This window comes from Punica granatum, chromosome 4, assembly GCF_007655135.1.
Source record: "Punica granatum isolate Tunisia-2019 chromosome 4, ASM765513v2, whole genome shotgun sequence".
NCBI classification, from domain to species: Eukaryota; Viridiplantae; Streptophyta; class Magnoliopsida; order Myrtales; family Lythraceae; genus Punica; species Punica granatum.
The window spans coordinates 32,020,023-32,035,390 of NC_045130.1; the positions used below are offsets into that span (position 1 = coordinate 32,020,023).

The following is a 15,368-nucleotide window of genomic DNA, read 5'->3' on the forward strand; positions in this document are numbered from 1 at the left end:
AATATATGCGGGTTAATATTAAGAATTTTCAGTCATAGATTAGTACATTAAGTGTATATTATGGGCATAAAATGCTTTTAATTTACACCAATGATATTTAACATTATCCATTGATGTCAAGTAGTGTTCTATGCGTGCATTATTAGCGAAGTTTGCTTACAGCTTCCGTTCGGCTTGAAAAGTTCTGGCCATCCTCAGCTTATTCATCACTCAATTCGCTCATAATGACGCGCTCCAGCAAGGCTTCGAAATTCGATTCCACAATTTTTGTTATAGCTCATACATATTGTATAGGTGGGACCTTGTTTTCACTGTGTAGTAAACATAAATTTTCAGTTCGGGAGAGTATCATATCAATTATGATCGCTGGGTTGGAATGGTGCAAAGTTCAGTGCATGTTATCCATCTCATGCGTGGGGCACGGCAATTGCTACAAAACACACACAGCATCTTGCAGTTATATGGTCAGTCTAACGTGACAAGGAGATACGGCGATATATTTGCTTATTTCAGTTTAAGTATTGAGTAGTTCAATGAAGTGCTTAATACTATTGTTTTTAACTTTTATTTTCAATTCAAGTATTTAATACTTTGTATAGTTCATTAAAAATAGTAAAAATACTAGATACTTGAACTCAAGTACTAAATACTCGAATTAAAGTACCAAAAGTGACACCCTTACACTATGTCGTGTTGGAATTTCTCCTTACAGCATCTCCATAAATACCATCAAATGTTCAATCTTATCTATTCATTTTTTTTTATGAGTGATACTGAATTTTATTTCGAATAATAAGGAACATTATGGAACGTCACTACAAGAGTATCCCTTGAAAACAGTAAGAGCATCGCAACCTAAACTCAAGTCAAGTTGACAAAGGTCATGCACCTGGTAATTCAACGCTCTATTATAGCTAGATGATCTTTCATTTCTTTTTCTGCCCATCTAGTACGATGCCGATCCATTGCACCGAACAAGAGAGGGGGCATGAGATATCCCACGGATGAAAACCGATCTTAAAACTTGATCGTGCTGATACTAACTATTCGTTTTACGTAACTAGATGATTTATATTTGCAAGGTTACGTTGTAAGTAGTATATGACACCCTACACTGTTGACTTTCAAAATGAATAAATAACAATAATATTAATCTCTCACTTTATTGAAATTGCAATGGAAATAAATTTTCTTTATAAAAAAGGGAGGTGGAATTTTTCTATTATTCTTTTGGTGACAGTTTTTTTCCCCCTCTTTTCTGTTCAGTGGAGAGAAAAATTAAATGTAACGGTATGAATGAGAGGACATCTTGAGCTGAATTTCTATCATGACTGAAATTTGTCGATTTAATTTCGAAGGGATTTCCAATTCCAAGAGCGAGTATAGTATACTTATATAATATTTTTTTCTATTATATGGAGGATTTAAAAGTCTAATAAGACTCAAACTTGAAAGCTCTCGATTTTTATACAAAAATGTGTTTTACTGTATTACATTTCTTTTATATATATATATATATAACATTGTTTTAAATAAATAAATAAATAAATATATATATATATATATATATGACGACCTCAATAATTTCACTGACCGGACACTGAACTGCGTACAACCTCAGGAGGAGAGAAAGGAAAGAATGTGATGGGCAACAGAAAAAGACATGGTCGAAATAAGATGGTGACAAATACACAGGCCAAGAACTTACCTGAAATTGTGGAGCACTTGAATTATAATGTTCTAGTGCATTTATTATTAGCATCAATCGATTGCCGAATTAAAGCAATAGGTATGATGTAAAATTGTTGGGAAGGACTGTTACTCTATTGGCCGAAAAACATCGATTCTCTTATTCGAATATGCCGTGTCAGTTTCTCATGAAATGAATTAATGTTCAAGATGTAAAGATATCGACTGGTCTAGGATATCTAGTGGGGCCAAGAGTTTGATTAATGAATTTCAACTCATCATGTAATGAATTTCCTCGGCTTGAGCCTTGAGCTTCCCTGAATTAATGGAAACGCTCCTCCATTAACTCAATGGCTCCGATGTCTTATCTTAATGAAATTCTTTATTTTCGCAAAGTGGGTGTACATATATATATATATATATATATGTATGTATATGTTGTTCACCCATGATAGAAAATAATGATGAGTCTCGACCATAGCTATAGCTAGTTTTGAATATCGTTGAAAAACAACAGACAATGGGACACAAAATTGAAAGCTAATAAATTGTAATTTAATGGAAAACCTTGGCCCCTCCCCATGCCAAGAAAGCGACGCTAATTAATTATGGAGAAAGTCACTTGATGTTGTGAACTCTAATTAGCCTAAAGTTGTTCTAAGTTTGAAACTTGCTTTGGATTTTAGGGGACTTGTTCGGACTCTTTAAAGACGAGTCATCTCCACGCTCTGTGAGTTGATGAGTCAATTTTTTTTTTCAATGGCGAAATCAGTATTACCAAAAAATTAATCTTACAACTTGTGAAATGATGAATAGATTTTATAAAGGAAGCTGATAATTTTATGATTTTATCTCGCTCTCTATTTACATTTTAGATTTCAAATTGGGTGGGATATAAACATTATAATATGTATAATTTTTCTATTTTTATTGTCAAAACTCTAAAATTTTCATTGGACCTATAAGCGGTTGGACACATCTCTAATCTAAAAGTTTGAATTGATAAATTATGGTACTCAATTTTTTATAAAATCTCTTATTAACAGTTTTCCATGTGAGATCTAAATTCTCAACACCCGTCCTCACGTGACAACGTGTGATCCATCACGTGCTACGTGCCCCTAAATCTCGCCCTCCACAATTGACCGCAAACCAAATATCCTCTTTCGTGCTCAGGCGAGGGGGGACAAACTAAACTAGAGGCGCACTTTTTGGCTACCTCGATACTGGAGGTGGCGAGGTGTGAGCTCACAAATGAACGTAGAAGCGTAACCCGTTCGGATATCATATAAAATTTTCACTGGGCTTATAAGTGATTAGGCCTGTCTTTCACGAAAATTAAATTAAGAGGAGAAGAAGAGTTAGAGAGATTGAGAATATGTAGCGGCCATAGGCCAAAACCACGGGAGTGATTTATTACATTAACCGACTTAGGAGAATACATGGAATACTCACAAATTTATAAGCTCAATAAAGCAACAAATTAAGAATAACATAAATCTCAAAATAGATATTCCCAACCTAATTAATCCGATACAATTTTATTCAAATATTTTTAGTGTGTTTGGTAACAGAGTATGATTATGATTTTATTTGATTTTACGGGATAAAGACAAAAGTAGTTGGAAAAATTTATTATTAATTTGAATAAGAAAATAAAAAGGTAATAATTGTATTGTTGAATTGAGGAAAAAGTAATGAATAGTTGAGAGAATTTAGTGTTAAAAAATTTAATCGTAATAATAGATAAAAAAAAGTATGTGAGAGAATTTGTTATTAAAATGAAGAAAAAAAAGTAATGATTATATTATTGAATAAAGAGAAAATTAAAATGCAATTAAGATAAACTTAACTTCATTTTCAAACATGATAAATTTTCTAAAATATCAAAATAATATCTTACACTCTTCCTCCATATGAGCATGCAACACATTGAAATGCTTGTCATGCAAGTAAAAACGAGTTTGACGACAACTGGGGCTCCTTCGCCTAACGGATCATGACTGCGGATTGACTTGGGTGCTTTGCAAAACAGTCATCGAGAATTTGGCTCGAGCTGCTTGGCTTTATAGGTCGAAGGATAATGGTTGACTTAAGGTGTCTAGCTTTCAGAGATCAAATGAAACGATTTGAGCATCTTGGTTTCAGAATGCGAAAGAGATTGGCTTGAGTCTTTCTGACTTCAACAGTCTATTATTTGTCATCTTTATCATCTCATCATCATCAGGTCCCATCCTCCTGCTCTTACACCATCAAGAAAATTAAATTAAGAGGAGAATAAGAGTTAAAGATTGAGAATACGTGATGGCCACAGGCCAAAATCACAATGATTTATTATATTAACTGATTCAGGAGACTACATAGAATACCCACTTATTTATAGGCTCGATGAAGCAACAAATTAGGATTAACATAAACTTCAAAATATCGAGACGACATCAACCAAATATTGAAAAATCTAAAAGATATTCCCAACCTAATTGATTAGATGCAATCTTATTCAAATACTCTAATTCCTAAAATATCAAAATGACATCTCTCCCAAAAACCACAATATCTTATTGAAGTGCAGGTGATCAAGTGATCTCAAAGGGCATAAAATAACCACATATATTTTCATTCAATTTTTTTTATAATTATTTTCATTCAACTTAATTGGAAAATTTTAAATAATTTTTGAAAAATGACTTCTAATTTTTATTTTCGAATTAATTAAAGTTGTTTTTGAAGATGCACCGACATGTATTATTCAGAATTGCTCCACCACAATCGCCCTAAGCTTCACCCTAGTCTAGGCAAAGTGGCTGGCCAAGCCTAAGGGTACATTTGGTTCACCTGATGGAATTGATGCAAAATAGAACTGATATAGATTAGAATGGATAAATAATAGAATTGAAATTTTGATGAAATTTGATTTGTTTGGTTGGAGGGAATAACAAAACTGAGAATTGAAATTTTATATTTGGTTTATTGGAATGTACGAGGAATATGACATGTTTTAAATTCAAAAGACAAGCATACTCTTGGTTTTAAATATTACCATAATATACAATAAAAAATGAAAAAAATAAAAAATAAAAAAACACCACAGTTCATCTTCTTTTTCAAAGATGAAGAGTAGCGGCCTACTACAATAAAAACTGAAAAAATAAAAAATAAAAAAACACCACAGTTCATCTTCTTTTTCAAAGATGAAGAGTAGCAGCCTTTAGTAGGCCGCTTCCTTCCTCCTCCGCCGCCGCTTTGCGGCAACGTCGCCCCCACCTCTACTCGCGCCCGCTGGCACTGAAATCCCTTCATCAAAGTATCCCGTACTCGAAGAATCCCTTCCTTTCTATCGCCGCAGAAGGCTCCTCCATTTCAGTTCCCATTGGCGCGGAGCCCTTTTCACGTCCCAGTCAAATTGATCACTTATGCATCTCTCGGATTCTTTCAAGAAAGGACTGTTCTTTGCTCCTAAACTCATGGAAGGGAATCTCCTTCAGTACCTCATGGAAGCCCTTGTAATTGAAGTGGCCTCTGTGAGGTTGTCGGTCCTTGACGAGGCCATTGGAGACACGGGGCACTTGAGCTAGGGTTTCTGGTGGAGGGCATGGGCTCACGGCGAGCCTCGTCGTGGGTTGTACGGCGAGCTAGGGTTTCTAGTAGAAGGCGATGGGTGGACGTCCTCAGGGGGAGAGTTCGGTCTGATCTCAGAGGCTTCGAGAGCTTGTCGAGCCTCCTTGAGGGTCGTCATGGTCTCGGAAACCTCACAACGAGCTCATCCTACAATGGACTTACGAGCTCTCATGGCGATCGAGCTCTGGTAGTCCAGATGGGGGGAGAGGGTGACAGTGGAGATGGCAGTGGCATAGTAAAGAAACTTGGAAAAGAGGACGGGGGTGTTTTAGTAATTTGATCATATATTTCCAATGGGGAATACCTATTCACCATGGACATGGGATGAATAGCCATTCAGCATATATGCTTGATGGGAGGTCCGACCCGGAATGGATATTCCACATGTCCATATTCCCAAACATAGGAATGAGTATTCCGCACAGAATACGTAGGGAAGGGAATCTCCATTCAAGCGAACCAAACATGCCCTAAGAGAAGTGGCTTGGTAGCCAGGCCGGACCCTTTGCAAGCTTGCCTAGAGTGGAAATATTTTAGGTAAAACTTAGTAGAAAAGCACAAATTTTACATTTTTTTGAAACTTTTTTTTCATAGATATCACAAACTATTCATATATTTTAGCATTGCCGTTAGGTTCTTCATCAATTCGTCAATTCTAACTGGATGTGCTGACATGGCCCTTAACGGTGATACATGGCGCACAGAAATTGGCTAAGTAGACTCCATAAAAATTTTATTATAAAAAATCATTATAAAAATGAAAAAAAAAGGAAAAAAAAGGGGGGAAATGGGGATGGTGGAGGAAAGGGGAGGGGGTAGTGCTGCTCCACTTCCGACGAGCACTGAGTCACAGCACCGGGTTGCGCTCCGAGGGAAGAGCAAGGTGCCCTTAGGTTGAATTACAAATTTATTTCAAGAGCTTACATTAAATAGTACACCTATTTATAGACCCAATGAACAACTAAATCTAAGAAACAAATGATATCAAAATATCTTGGTAAATCAAATCAAATCAAATCACAAAAATATTCTCAAATATAACTATAAATTTTACATGAAATATTGGACCTATATCTCTAACGCAGAGACAGCTGAGCCCTGGCAAGAGGGCTATCAGCAGCTTGAGCTTGAATATCTAATTATCGACGAAAAAGTAGATATTTCACTCGAGTATGTTGATTTTTTCAACATATCCGGTCGGAAGTGATCCCTCTAAGTTATAGTATATTCTTAGGGAACCAAATATTGGGATAAACACGTTGCTCGCACGAATTGGCCTCCCACAGTTGTTAATACTATATATTATATTAATTAAAGATAATTATACGAACATTATATGGTTGAACTTCAATTAAAATTTTTGCCAATCGCTTAACCAATTAAATTCTATCTTTATAAGGATACCCTTGCTAATATATTTACAAATTAAGTACGAATGCAATTACTTTTATTTTTTATTCCATTATTATGGGCATCCAATTATGATTTGATATGATAAAGCTTCATGGAGGTCCTTACAAAGCACTTAATTACGTACAACTATACACTATGAGGGACTGCAAAACAACATAGACATCCCCAAAAAGACATCCCAAAAAATGATGATAGATTGGATGACAAAAGAAGTTGACTTGTATGTCGGAAGATTTTGTTTTCATTTTTCCTTTCCCTTACATTTGCTAAAAATGGCTCGAAATTCTTAATTGGTTGGATGCATGCATTACTTCACATCATAAAATAATACTAAAAATGATTGCGGCAATTACAATAATTGATTTGATGTCATTAACTTAGGCGTGAATCTTATCTATATGAAAAAAAAACCCGTTTTCTTAAAAAAAAATCATCCTGTGTCTTTCTTTTTGGGTGTGTAACCTATATATAGGAAATTTCAATAAATCCCAACTAATTAAGTTCGAATTGAATTAATCCACTAAGGGTGAAGCTTAGCATGGATTTCTCTATTATTACAATTTGAACCAAAAACCTTAATTAATGAGAATAAGTGTCAAACCACTTAATCTAATCCACGTTGGTATTCCCCTCTCTTTCTTTACCAGCATGCTTTTTATTGGAGTAAATAAATAAATAAAATAGAAATCCGATGGCTACATATATATATATAGACATGCAAGAATTACTCAAATCCTCAACTAAAGTTGATTATGTCTAAAGTTTAGGGTTCTCCATAGTATAATCGGCCTACACAATCATGATGGCCAGAGGGTTTGGAATGATATAATAAGCACATTTGTTTATGAATGTTCTCCATTTCTAGAAATGGATTGAGGGGGCTAAACATAGCAATTGTCCCTATAAAATTTTAATGTTATTAGAAAAATCATTGTTTTTTTCGATTTTTGATAAGGAAAAAAAAAACTTATGTTACAAGTCTCCATAAGGACTCACCCTCTTATCCAAATCTTGCATACATCCCTTTCATCTTCATACGAAGGAGGTGAAATTTTAATAAAAAAATTTGATCATATAATACAAAAACGTATCACACCCAATTACTTTTCTACGTAAAAATTGATAAAAAAAACTGCCATTTGGTTTAGATTATAAATTAAAATTGTTTAGATCTAAAGGGCAGACTGGAATTTGCCCCAAAAAAAAAAAGAAAAAAGAAAATTGGTAGGACAGGAAATTTTGCATGCTAAGCCACAAATTAATATATGTATATACACACACACACATATATGCAGCCAAAATCAGCAAAAGCAAAAAGTGAGAATATATACTGCCAAACTTTTATTCAGCCATATGATACGCATATATGCCGACGATATATGCAGCCAGCTTTTAAAGCACGAAGCGTCGATATTGTATCGAACAGACAAGATATATGCAGCCAAGACGAGATTAGCAAATGATAGTTATCGGTAGGTCTGACACGCTAATGATGTCCATCTACATGTCATACCAAATAAAACTTTAACAAGAAGTCTACCCAGAATCGACGCGACACGTTCATCGTTTTCGTTTTCCCTCTCCCTCAATGAAAATTAAGTGATTATGAAGGTCTTCACTCAAATTAATTAAGAAATATGCAGAAAGAGATTACATGACAATTAAAATATATATAAGTATACTCAACACCACAACGTGAGCTTCTTTGAGAAGGAAATGACTTACTTGAGTACAAACTGGCCACTGTAATCCATTTATATATGTGTGTGTGTATGTATATATGCTTTGAACTGAAGAAAACCCAAAGCTTGCGAGATTATTAACGTAGCGCATGCATCATTTGCCTGTTGGGCACATGAGTGGCAAATTAATTATGCTCTATAGAATCATTACTATATTTTTCGGTTATACCTGGGTATGGACTCCAACTAATCAATTCGAATCGGATTAATCCATTAAGAGGTTAAGTTACCCCAATCAAGGGTTTTCTCCATTCATAAACTCGCATTCGATATTTTATTTAAGAAAAATAAGCGATCAACTCTTGTTAGTATAATTACTAGTTTTTTCTTCTCATATTTACTCAGCATATTCCAGTAATATAATCCATGCAACTACATTGTTCATTCTCTCCTCAACTTTGGGCACTAGAATTTCTAATCTTGGCCCAATAGACATGGTGTAATGGATTAAACTCATCACAAGAATTGATCCATCTCTTAAAATTTCTCAAAATATTCATCACAAGTTCATCCTTCAGGGGTGGTTTATATGGACTTCTTATAGCAGCTTCGCAACACCACAAGACTGGATTCGAGCACTCTCTACCCCTTCGACTCGGCAACTACAATATAGAGGAGACGCAGGGAATATGATAAAGTTTGGCTCCATCATTCCATCACTCAATTCACCCATAAGGCTGCCACCAAGCCTACATTACAAGTCAGCTTCGATGTTGTAATCTTTTAGCAGCATTCTTACCTCTTAGTGGTTTGCACCAACAACAAAGGCACCATCAAGTTCGCTTGGGCTTTCTACTCAATTGCTATCGACCCCTTACAGGGGAAGCAGAAGCTGCTCTCAATGCCATCCGTTGTGCTCAACAAGTTGGACTCCACAGCTTGCTTCTACTCGGCGATTGCAAGGACTTACATCGACAGCTTAATGTCTCCTCATCAACTTCTGCTTGAACTATCTGCTATTATCTCTATCATGCTATTTGATCTTTCTTTCTTTAACAACTGGACTCCTATATGAATCCCTCGGGTTTATAACTACCTTGCCCACAACATTGCCCATTGGGCTGGTTCTTGTAATTTGAATGATCCCATTGACATCTCATCCATCCCTCTGGCAATTCGCTTCAGAGAGGAAGAGATGCAACATGGCCTATTCAAATTTTGATGCTTTATTATTATTAATGAATATCCATCTTCAAGCAAAAAAAATCCATGCAACTACAGCAGGTCGATATAGAATCAGAAGGCATTTCCCTGAAAAGCTATGAAAATTTAACATGGGGTTGAAGTTGTAGGGTTAATTACTCTAGGGGTACAAAAAGGTTGCACAATTTAACACTTTGGTATAAAAAGATTTTTTTGGGAACAATTTGGTACAAAATGTTCGAATTTCTTACAATGAATTGCACTTGGTTATTTGCCTCTCTAACGCCGTCACCACTACTTGTCATGACAGATGACGTGTCCAACCGCATCTGACGTGGTGCAGACTATAAAATAAAAAAAAATATTTTTTAATTTTAAAAAGTAAAATGAAATTACAAAAATAAAAAACTCTCTGCCATGGCTCATTGTGATTGGAAGCTCGTTCCCACAGCTCATCAATCGTCAGAGCCCCCTCTCCCCTTCTCCATCTTGCTATTTGCTGTTTCTTTGAAATTTCTTTTTTTAATGAAAATTTTATTTGTTTTTAATTTAATTTTAGTTAATTTAATTTTAATTAAAATAATGAATCTTTTATATTGTATGGTTAGTGACGCATCGGATGCTGCAAGTCGCGTCATCTGCCATGTCAGCAAGTGGTGACGACATTAGAGGGGCAGATGACGGAATGCAATTAATAGAAACAAATTCGAACGTCTTGTATCAAATTGCAACGGAAAATTCCTTATGTACCAAAACATTACATCGGGCAAACTTTTTGTATCGCTGCAGTAATTATCCCTGAAGTTACATGTAGGAATGAGCAATAGCACCACATTTTTGAGGAAGTTGAAACCATACATACATTCTGGGAAATTCTAACACGAGATTGTGTTATTGTGACACCATACTCCCCATCGTCGGATGTTATTGTGAAATCAATGGATACATTCATTGATTGATATTATTGAAATCAGCAATGCAAAAGATGAGAAATCACAACTTTGAGTCCAGTCCCTCCCAGCAGCCAATTTTAGCTTTTCAGCCCGCAGACGCTTCTACCATCCCATGAAGGGATACACGACTTATAATATTATACCAGATCAAATTTTTGTAAAGTAAATTTATAATGAGAATATTATTTTCATGATGTTTTTAGCGATGTATAAGGCTCATCAAGTGATCCTTTTTTAAGGGACAGAATTTCTCCCCGAGACCCCTCTATTGTCGAATGTCTATCAATGGCCGCGTTTCCTTTTCCTTGGTGTGTTGAACGCGAATGGAAACGTGCGCGTATTAGCCCTCTTCAATGCTGGAACTTCAAGTCGGAACTTGCGTGATATATGCTGACTTGCGTGAAGATGCATATATCGATTAGTATGGGTTGTGACAATGGTGGTACGTATTTGATGAAAGATTAACCTGGTAAGTGCTTAAAAATTAGTTGAGATAGGCCAAGAATGAGAAACGAGGAAAAACGAAGGAGATGCCCGATGGGCTGATGCATATACTCCCTCGAACATATTTTGATTTTTGTCCCCGCAGCAGCCTTTTGTGTACCATGATTATTAGAGAGATCCATTGAAAGTGCATACAAAAGGGTCTCCTTTCCTTGACCAACCAAACACAACGAACAACTAAGGAATGAATCGAAAGCAGCAATAGCAAATCCAAGAATATTTCCAAGAATTATTTTGATCAAACATGGTTTCACTTAATGCCATCTTGAACAAGCCAAAAATATTTCCAAGAATGGTCTTTCATCAAACTTACCCATGATTTGTTCACGCCCTCCTGTGGTATCTTTACAAGTAATCCGAAGATCAAGAGACTCACAAAATGGATCAGTTTGTCAAAAACGGATGATTGAATCTAACTCTACAGGCCTAATACAGTCATCTCCACCAATATAACTTCCCCTGATACCCCACCAAGAGTAGGGATAATCCGCTTCAATCACGGAAACCTGTATGCTTTCTCCTGCACGAATTGGTCAGCTAGCATGTTGCTCATCAGCTACAAGACAGCTACACAAGTGCTTGAATGCTGAGTGTTTAGTCACGGAATTCCAATGCTAAAAGCAAACTCCGGATCAGCTTAAGCTGGTAGCTGAAGCTTTGCATTGTTTTTCCAACTGCAGCAGGAAAATCAAACTCGTATAATGAGATATGGAGATGACATATTGGAAGATCCTGCTTTGGGTAAATGTCCAGCTCTTGATTACCTGATAAAGTAGTAGTAGAAGAAATCTGCATAGAAAGCGGTTTGGACAAGCCCAGACAAACAAGCTGATAGAAAGAAAGAATAAACAGTCAGAACAACTATAACTATGAATTTCTACGACAAAAGTCCAGCATAAAACCTGGGATACTCACCAATCCATCGACTGAAGTGTGGCTCCGTGAAGAAGCGGTAAATCCAGTTGAGGATGTAAAAAGCGCGATAAGCCCTGCAGGGAACAGGATAGTGTTCTCTTAGGCATACAAGTCTATAGAGATATATAACAGCATACAGAGGAAAGGCAAAAACAGCCTCTCACAGAAACAAATAAAGAACAAAAGTCTAGCAGCAGGTGATAATTGCAGATGTGCTTGTATTTCTACTAGTGCATAGCAAGTACCTGAAGCTACCGTTGAGCCAAATATTGAACCAAGGCCATTTTGCATAGTTCACTTTTTAAAGATTCAGATCTAATCCATCCATGTATTTTCAGATTATTATGAAAATCAGCAGGTCACTATCCCCAGTAAAAAAGAACAAAATAAAATGGAGGAAAAAAAGAAGTCAGGGAGGGAGGAGGAGGATGTACAGATATGGACCCATTAAAATGTCCCAGGATCAGTAGGATCAACATAGAAACTCAACGATGATGGACCTAAGATGCGTTTCTCTTAATAGAGTATATATCAAAGGAAAGCGTACTCACCCAAGAAAGAACACATATTGCCCTGTCAAGTTATCCACATTTCCGCTTCGTTGCAGCATAACTAGCTGAGGAAGAATTGCAACAGCTTCCAAGTATATTGAAAATGCCCAGAATATCTGCGAAGAGTTTAAACAGAAGGAAGAACAATCAATAAGCTTTAATCTCATGGTTCAACTATCTAAAAGAAAACGAATATTACCGCAATGTTGTCATGTAAATACATATAAGCATCAGAATGGTGACATTCGTAACTCATAAGTAACCTATAAGAAACTCAAGGAACTTGTACGAATTGGTTTAATCTTTTTATAAAATAAAATGTCTAGCGACTATCAAATACTTCATTTTTGTCTTGCTCCTTCCTTGAGGAGGAGACTGGTGATTATACAATATCATTGATTTCTCTGTGACATTAAGACAACAGGAACAAGGCATGAGGTCAAACAACCTGGCTTTCAGGACAGAAACAGGCCTCGGTTAAAAAATTTTAAGACAACAATGTCATTTGGTTTCTGCCAATCATGTCATAAACAAAAATATTTAAATTCCAGAAAGAATTTATAATTCCATGAGTATAATCAAAACCAAAACCATATTAACTCAGCCGAACATTATTAAATGTTTCAGGACCGTTATGGTCTGACCATTTCAGTGGAATTACAAAAGATTCTAAGATATATTCCTCTCCCAGAAAAAAGGAGGGCTAGCAAAGCTGCCTCTCCCAGATTCTAGGAGAGGCTAGTTACACTAATAAAATTACAGATTAAAAAAATCTTTACCGCTTGACATTTCGAGATATTTCCAGTATGCAGCACGACATATTAAGTCACATATAACAAATTGGAAGAAAACTGCAGATAAAATATGCCAGATAGAGAGAGGAAAAAAAAAAGTGGAAAAGTAGTTACCTCTTGAAACGTAAACTTCTCATGCAAAAGAAGTGCCAATACAAAGGAACCCAGGACAAGGAAATAATGCCGGAACGTGTCAAGCTCCTTGTCGTAGGTACGCTTCACAGCCCGATGCATCCGCATGCACCACACAATCGCTAGAGAGCTCCCAATAAATACCAACTTCATCACGGTGTTATAAACCGAGATGAAATCAGTGAACAGATCCAAGTACCGAGCCAGAAAGACGATCACATACAGCTCCTGAGTCTTCAGTGAAATGCCTGTCAACAGCGTTAAAAAAAAAATTATATCAAATGAGGGAGAGACCATAACCATAAGCTATCCTCCTCCACATAAGCCTAATCTCCAATCAGCTCAATCTATTTTATCTAAAAAGAGATGCCAAACAGACATTATTCCTTCCTTCATTTCAAGAATGAACAAACTAACCAGAAACCCTAGCATTGAATGATCAATCAATTGAGCTGAAAAGTAATTTCTCCAGAGGCTTATCATCCAAGATAGCGAACACATAGACCTAATTGCAGCTGGCAAGCGAAATCGAGCAATCAGAGGCCGAATATTTTAACTCCAGCAAACGAATTGACAGCGAAACTCCGACAATACGCTCTGACATCAAAATGCACAGATCGAAGCAATGAAATGAAGCACGAGAAGTCACCTGAACATGATTTGGTGGCGTAGATTTTGAGGAGGAGGACCACGATACTGATCAAATGGGTCATATCACCGGCGAATCTGAATATATTCATGGCTCCGGAGATCGAAACGCCACCGCTTTTCCTCAACTTCCGGCGAGAGAGAGAGAGGATGGTGAAAAGAAAGGAAAGGAAGAAATGGGAACGGAAACGGAAAGGGACTGAAAATCCGACTTCCTCTGCTTTCGTGTTTGTTTCGCTGCGACCCTAGAGACGCTGACGTGGCGGACGGGAACGGAATTTGGGCCCACCGCGCTCACGGGGAACGTGGGGAGCTATCCTCTGCATGCGCGTCTACGTTGGTCCCAGTGAGCCATCAATGGTAATGATCGGAATCAGCATCAGCTCAACCAAACGGGCTTGAATTAGATATGGTCGGGATTATTGGGCCGGACCGGGCCTCGTACAATTGCTCTCACACAAATTGTTGCGCTCCACTTGCATCGTGCAAATGACTTCCCGAAAGGAAAAGCGTATGGGGTTCTTCGTAGCAATCTCTGGCAGCCGTGATCACTGCTCGTATAGCCGGACAACACCGCCACCACCATCACCATTGTCCACTGGCTGTCATTGCCATAAGGCGAGGCCGAAACCATGCCAAGGGATGATCGGCTTGTCCAAGTCAATTTGGGCCCCGGGGCGCTTAGTTTCGGGCTTTTTCATGCCCTAAATTAGGTTAGAGCGTGATACTGCGTGACCATTACTAAAAAGTGCTACCTGAAAGTTCTCTAGAATCAATTTACCTTACAACCAAGCTCGAGGCTCCGGGTCTCTCTTGGCCTTAGCTCGAATCCTAGGACGGATTTGGTGCCAGGAGGGAGGCGGCTCGATCTCTTCGTCGGAAACAATCAAAGTCAATTAGGGCATGAGTTGGCAGACACCCAAGTCAATTATGACCATGGATTTCCAAATCAAACAAATGAAGAGCCTACTAATGTTAAGGAGTGGTTTGATGAATATTCGTCTCTCTCGTTTACGTTTCCTTTGTCCTTTTACGACTTATGCAACTAGTCAGTCAAGATTAATAAGATCAAGCAATTATTCTTCAACTAACCCATCTGAAGTCCAGTCTTTTGCCTCCAAGTCCAAGATCCCAATTACTCGATGCATCCTCTCTTTCTTTCGTTGTCTCAGAGATACAGAAACCCGACATTTTCATAACCGCACCATATCTGTTCTAAAGTACTAAGGAAGATAGAATGTGTTTGATTAGCTAAATTAATTGCTT

The 15,368-nt window shown here is 37.1% G+C and overlaps 1 protein-coding gene across 1 annotated transcript; it reads right to left on the reverse strand.

Annotated features, from left to right (window-relative positions):
• Positions 1-11,269: 11,269 nt before the first annotated feature.
• On the reverse strand, positions 11,270-14,314 carry LOC116202240 (ER lumen protein-retaining receptor A). Its single transcript, XM_031533701.1, has 6 exons — positions 14,104-14,314; positions 13,437-13,702; positions 12,529-12,644; positions 11,978-12,051; positions 11,827-11,890; positions 11,270-11,736 (listed from the first exon to the last, which is right to left on the reverse strand). Exons 1-6 carry the CDS (start codon positions 14,192-14,194, stop codon positions 11,700-11,702), a joined length of 648 nt encoding a protein of 215 aa, XP_031389561.1. The 5' UTR covers positions 14,195-14,314; the 3' UTR covers positions 11,270-11,699.
• Positions 14,315-15,368: the final 1,054 nt, after the last annotated feature.

What these genes read in the sequence shown, in the direction of transcription:
- LOC116202240 (XM_031533701.1), bottom strand. Translation starts at nt 14,194, where the DNA reads ATGAATATATTCAGATTCGCCGGTGATATGACCCATTTGATCAGTATC. An exon ending in AGAAGTTTACGTTTCAAGAG is followed by an intron (nt 12,645 to 13,436) that starts GTAACTACTTTT and finishes AACTCTTCGCAG; the next exon opens with ATATTCTGGGCATTTTCAAT. An exon ending in CAATATGTGTTCTTTCTTGG is followed by an intron (nt 12,052 to 12,528) that starts GTGAGTACGCTT and finishes TGTTCCCTGCAG; the next exon opens with GGCTTATCGCGCTTTTTACA.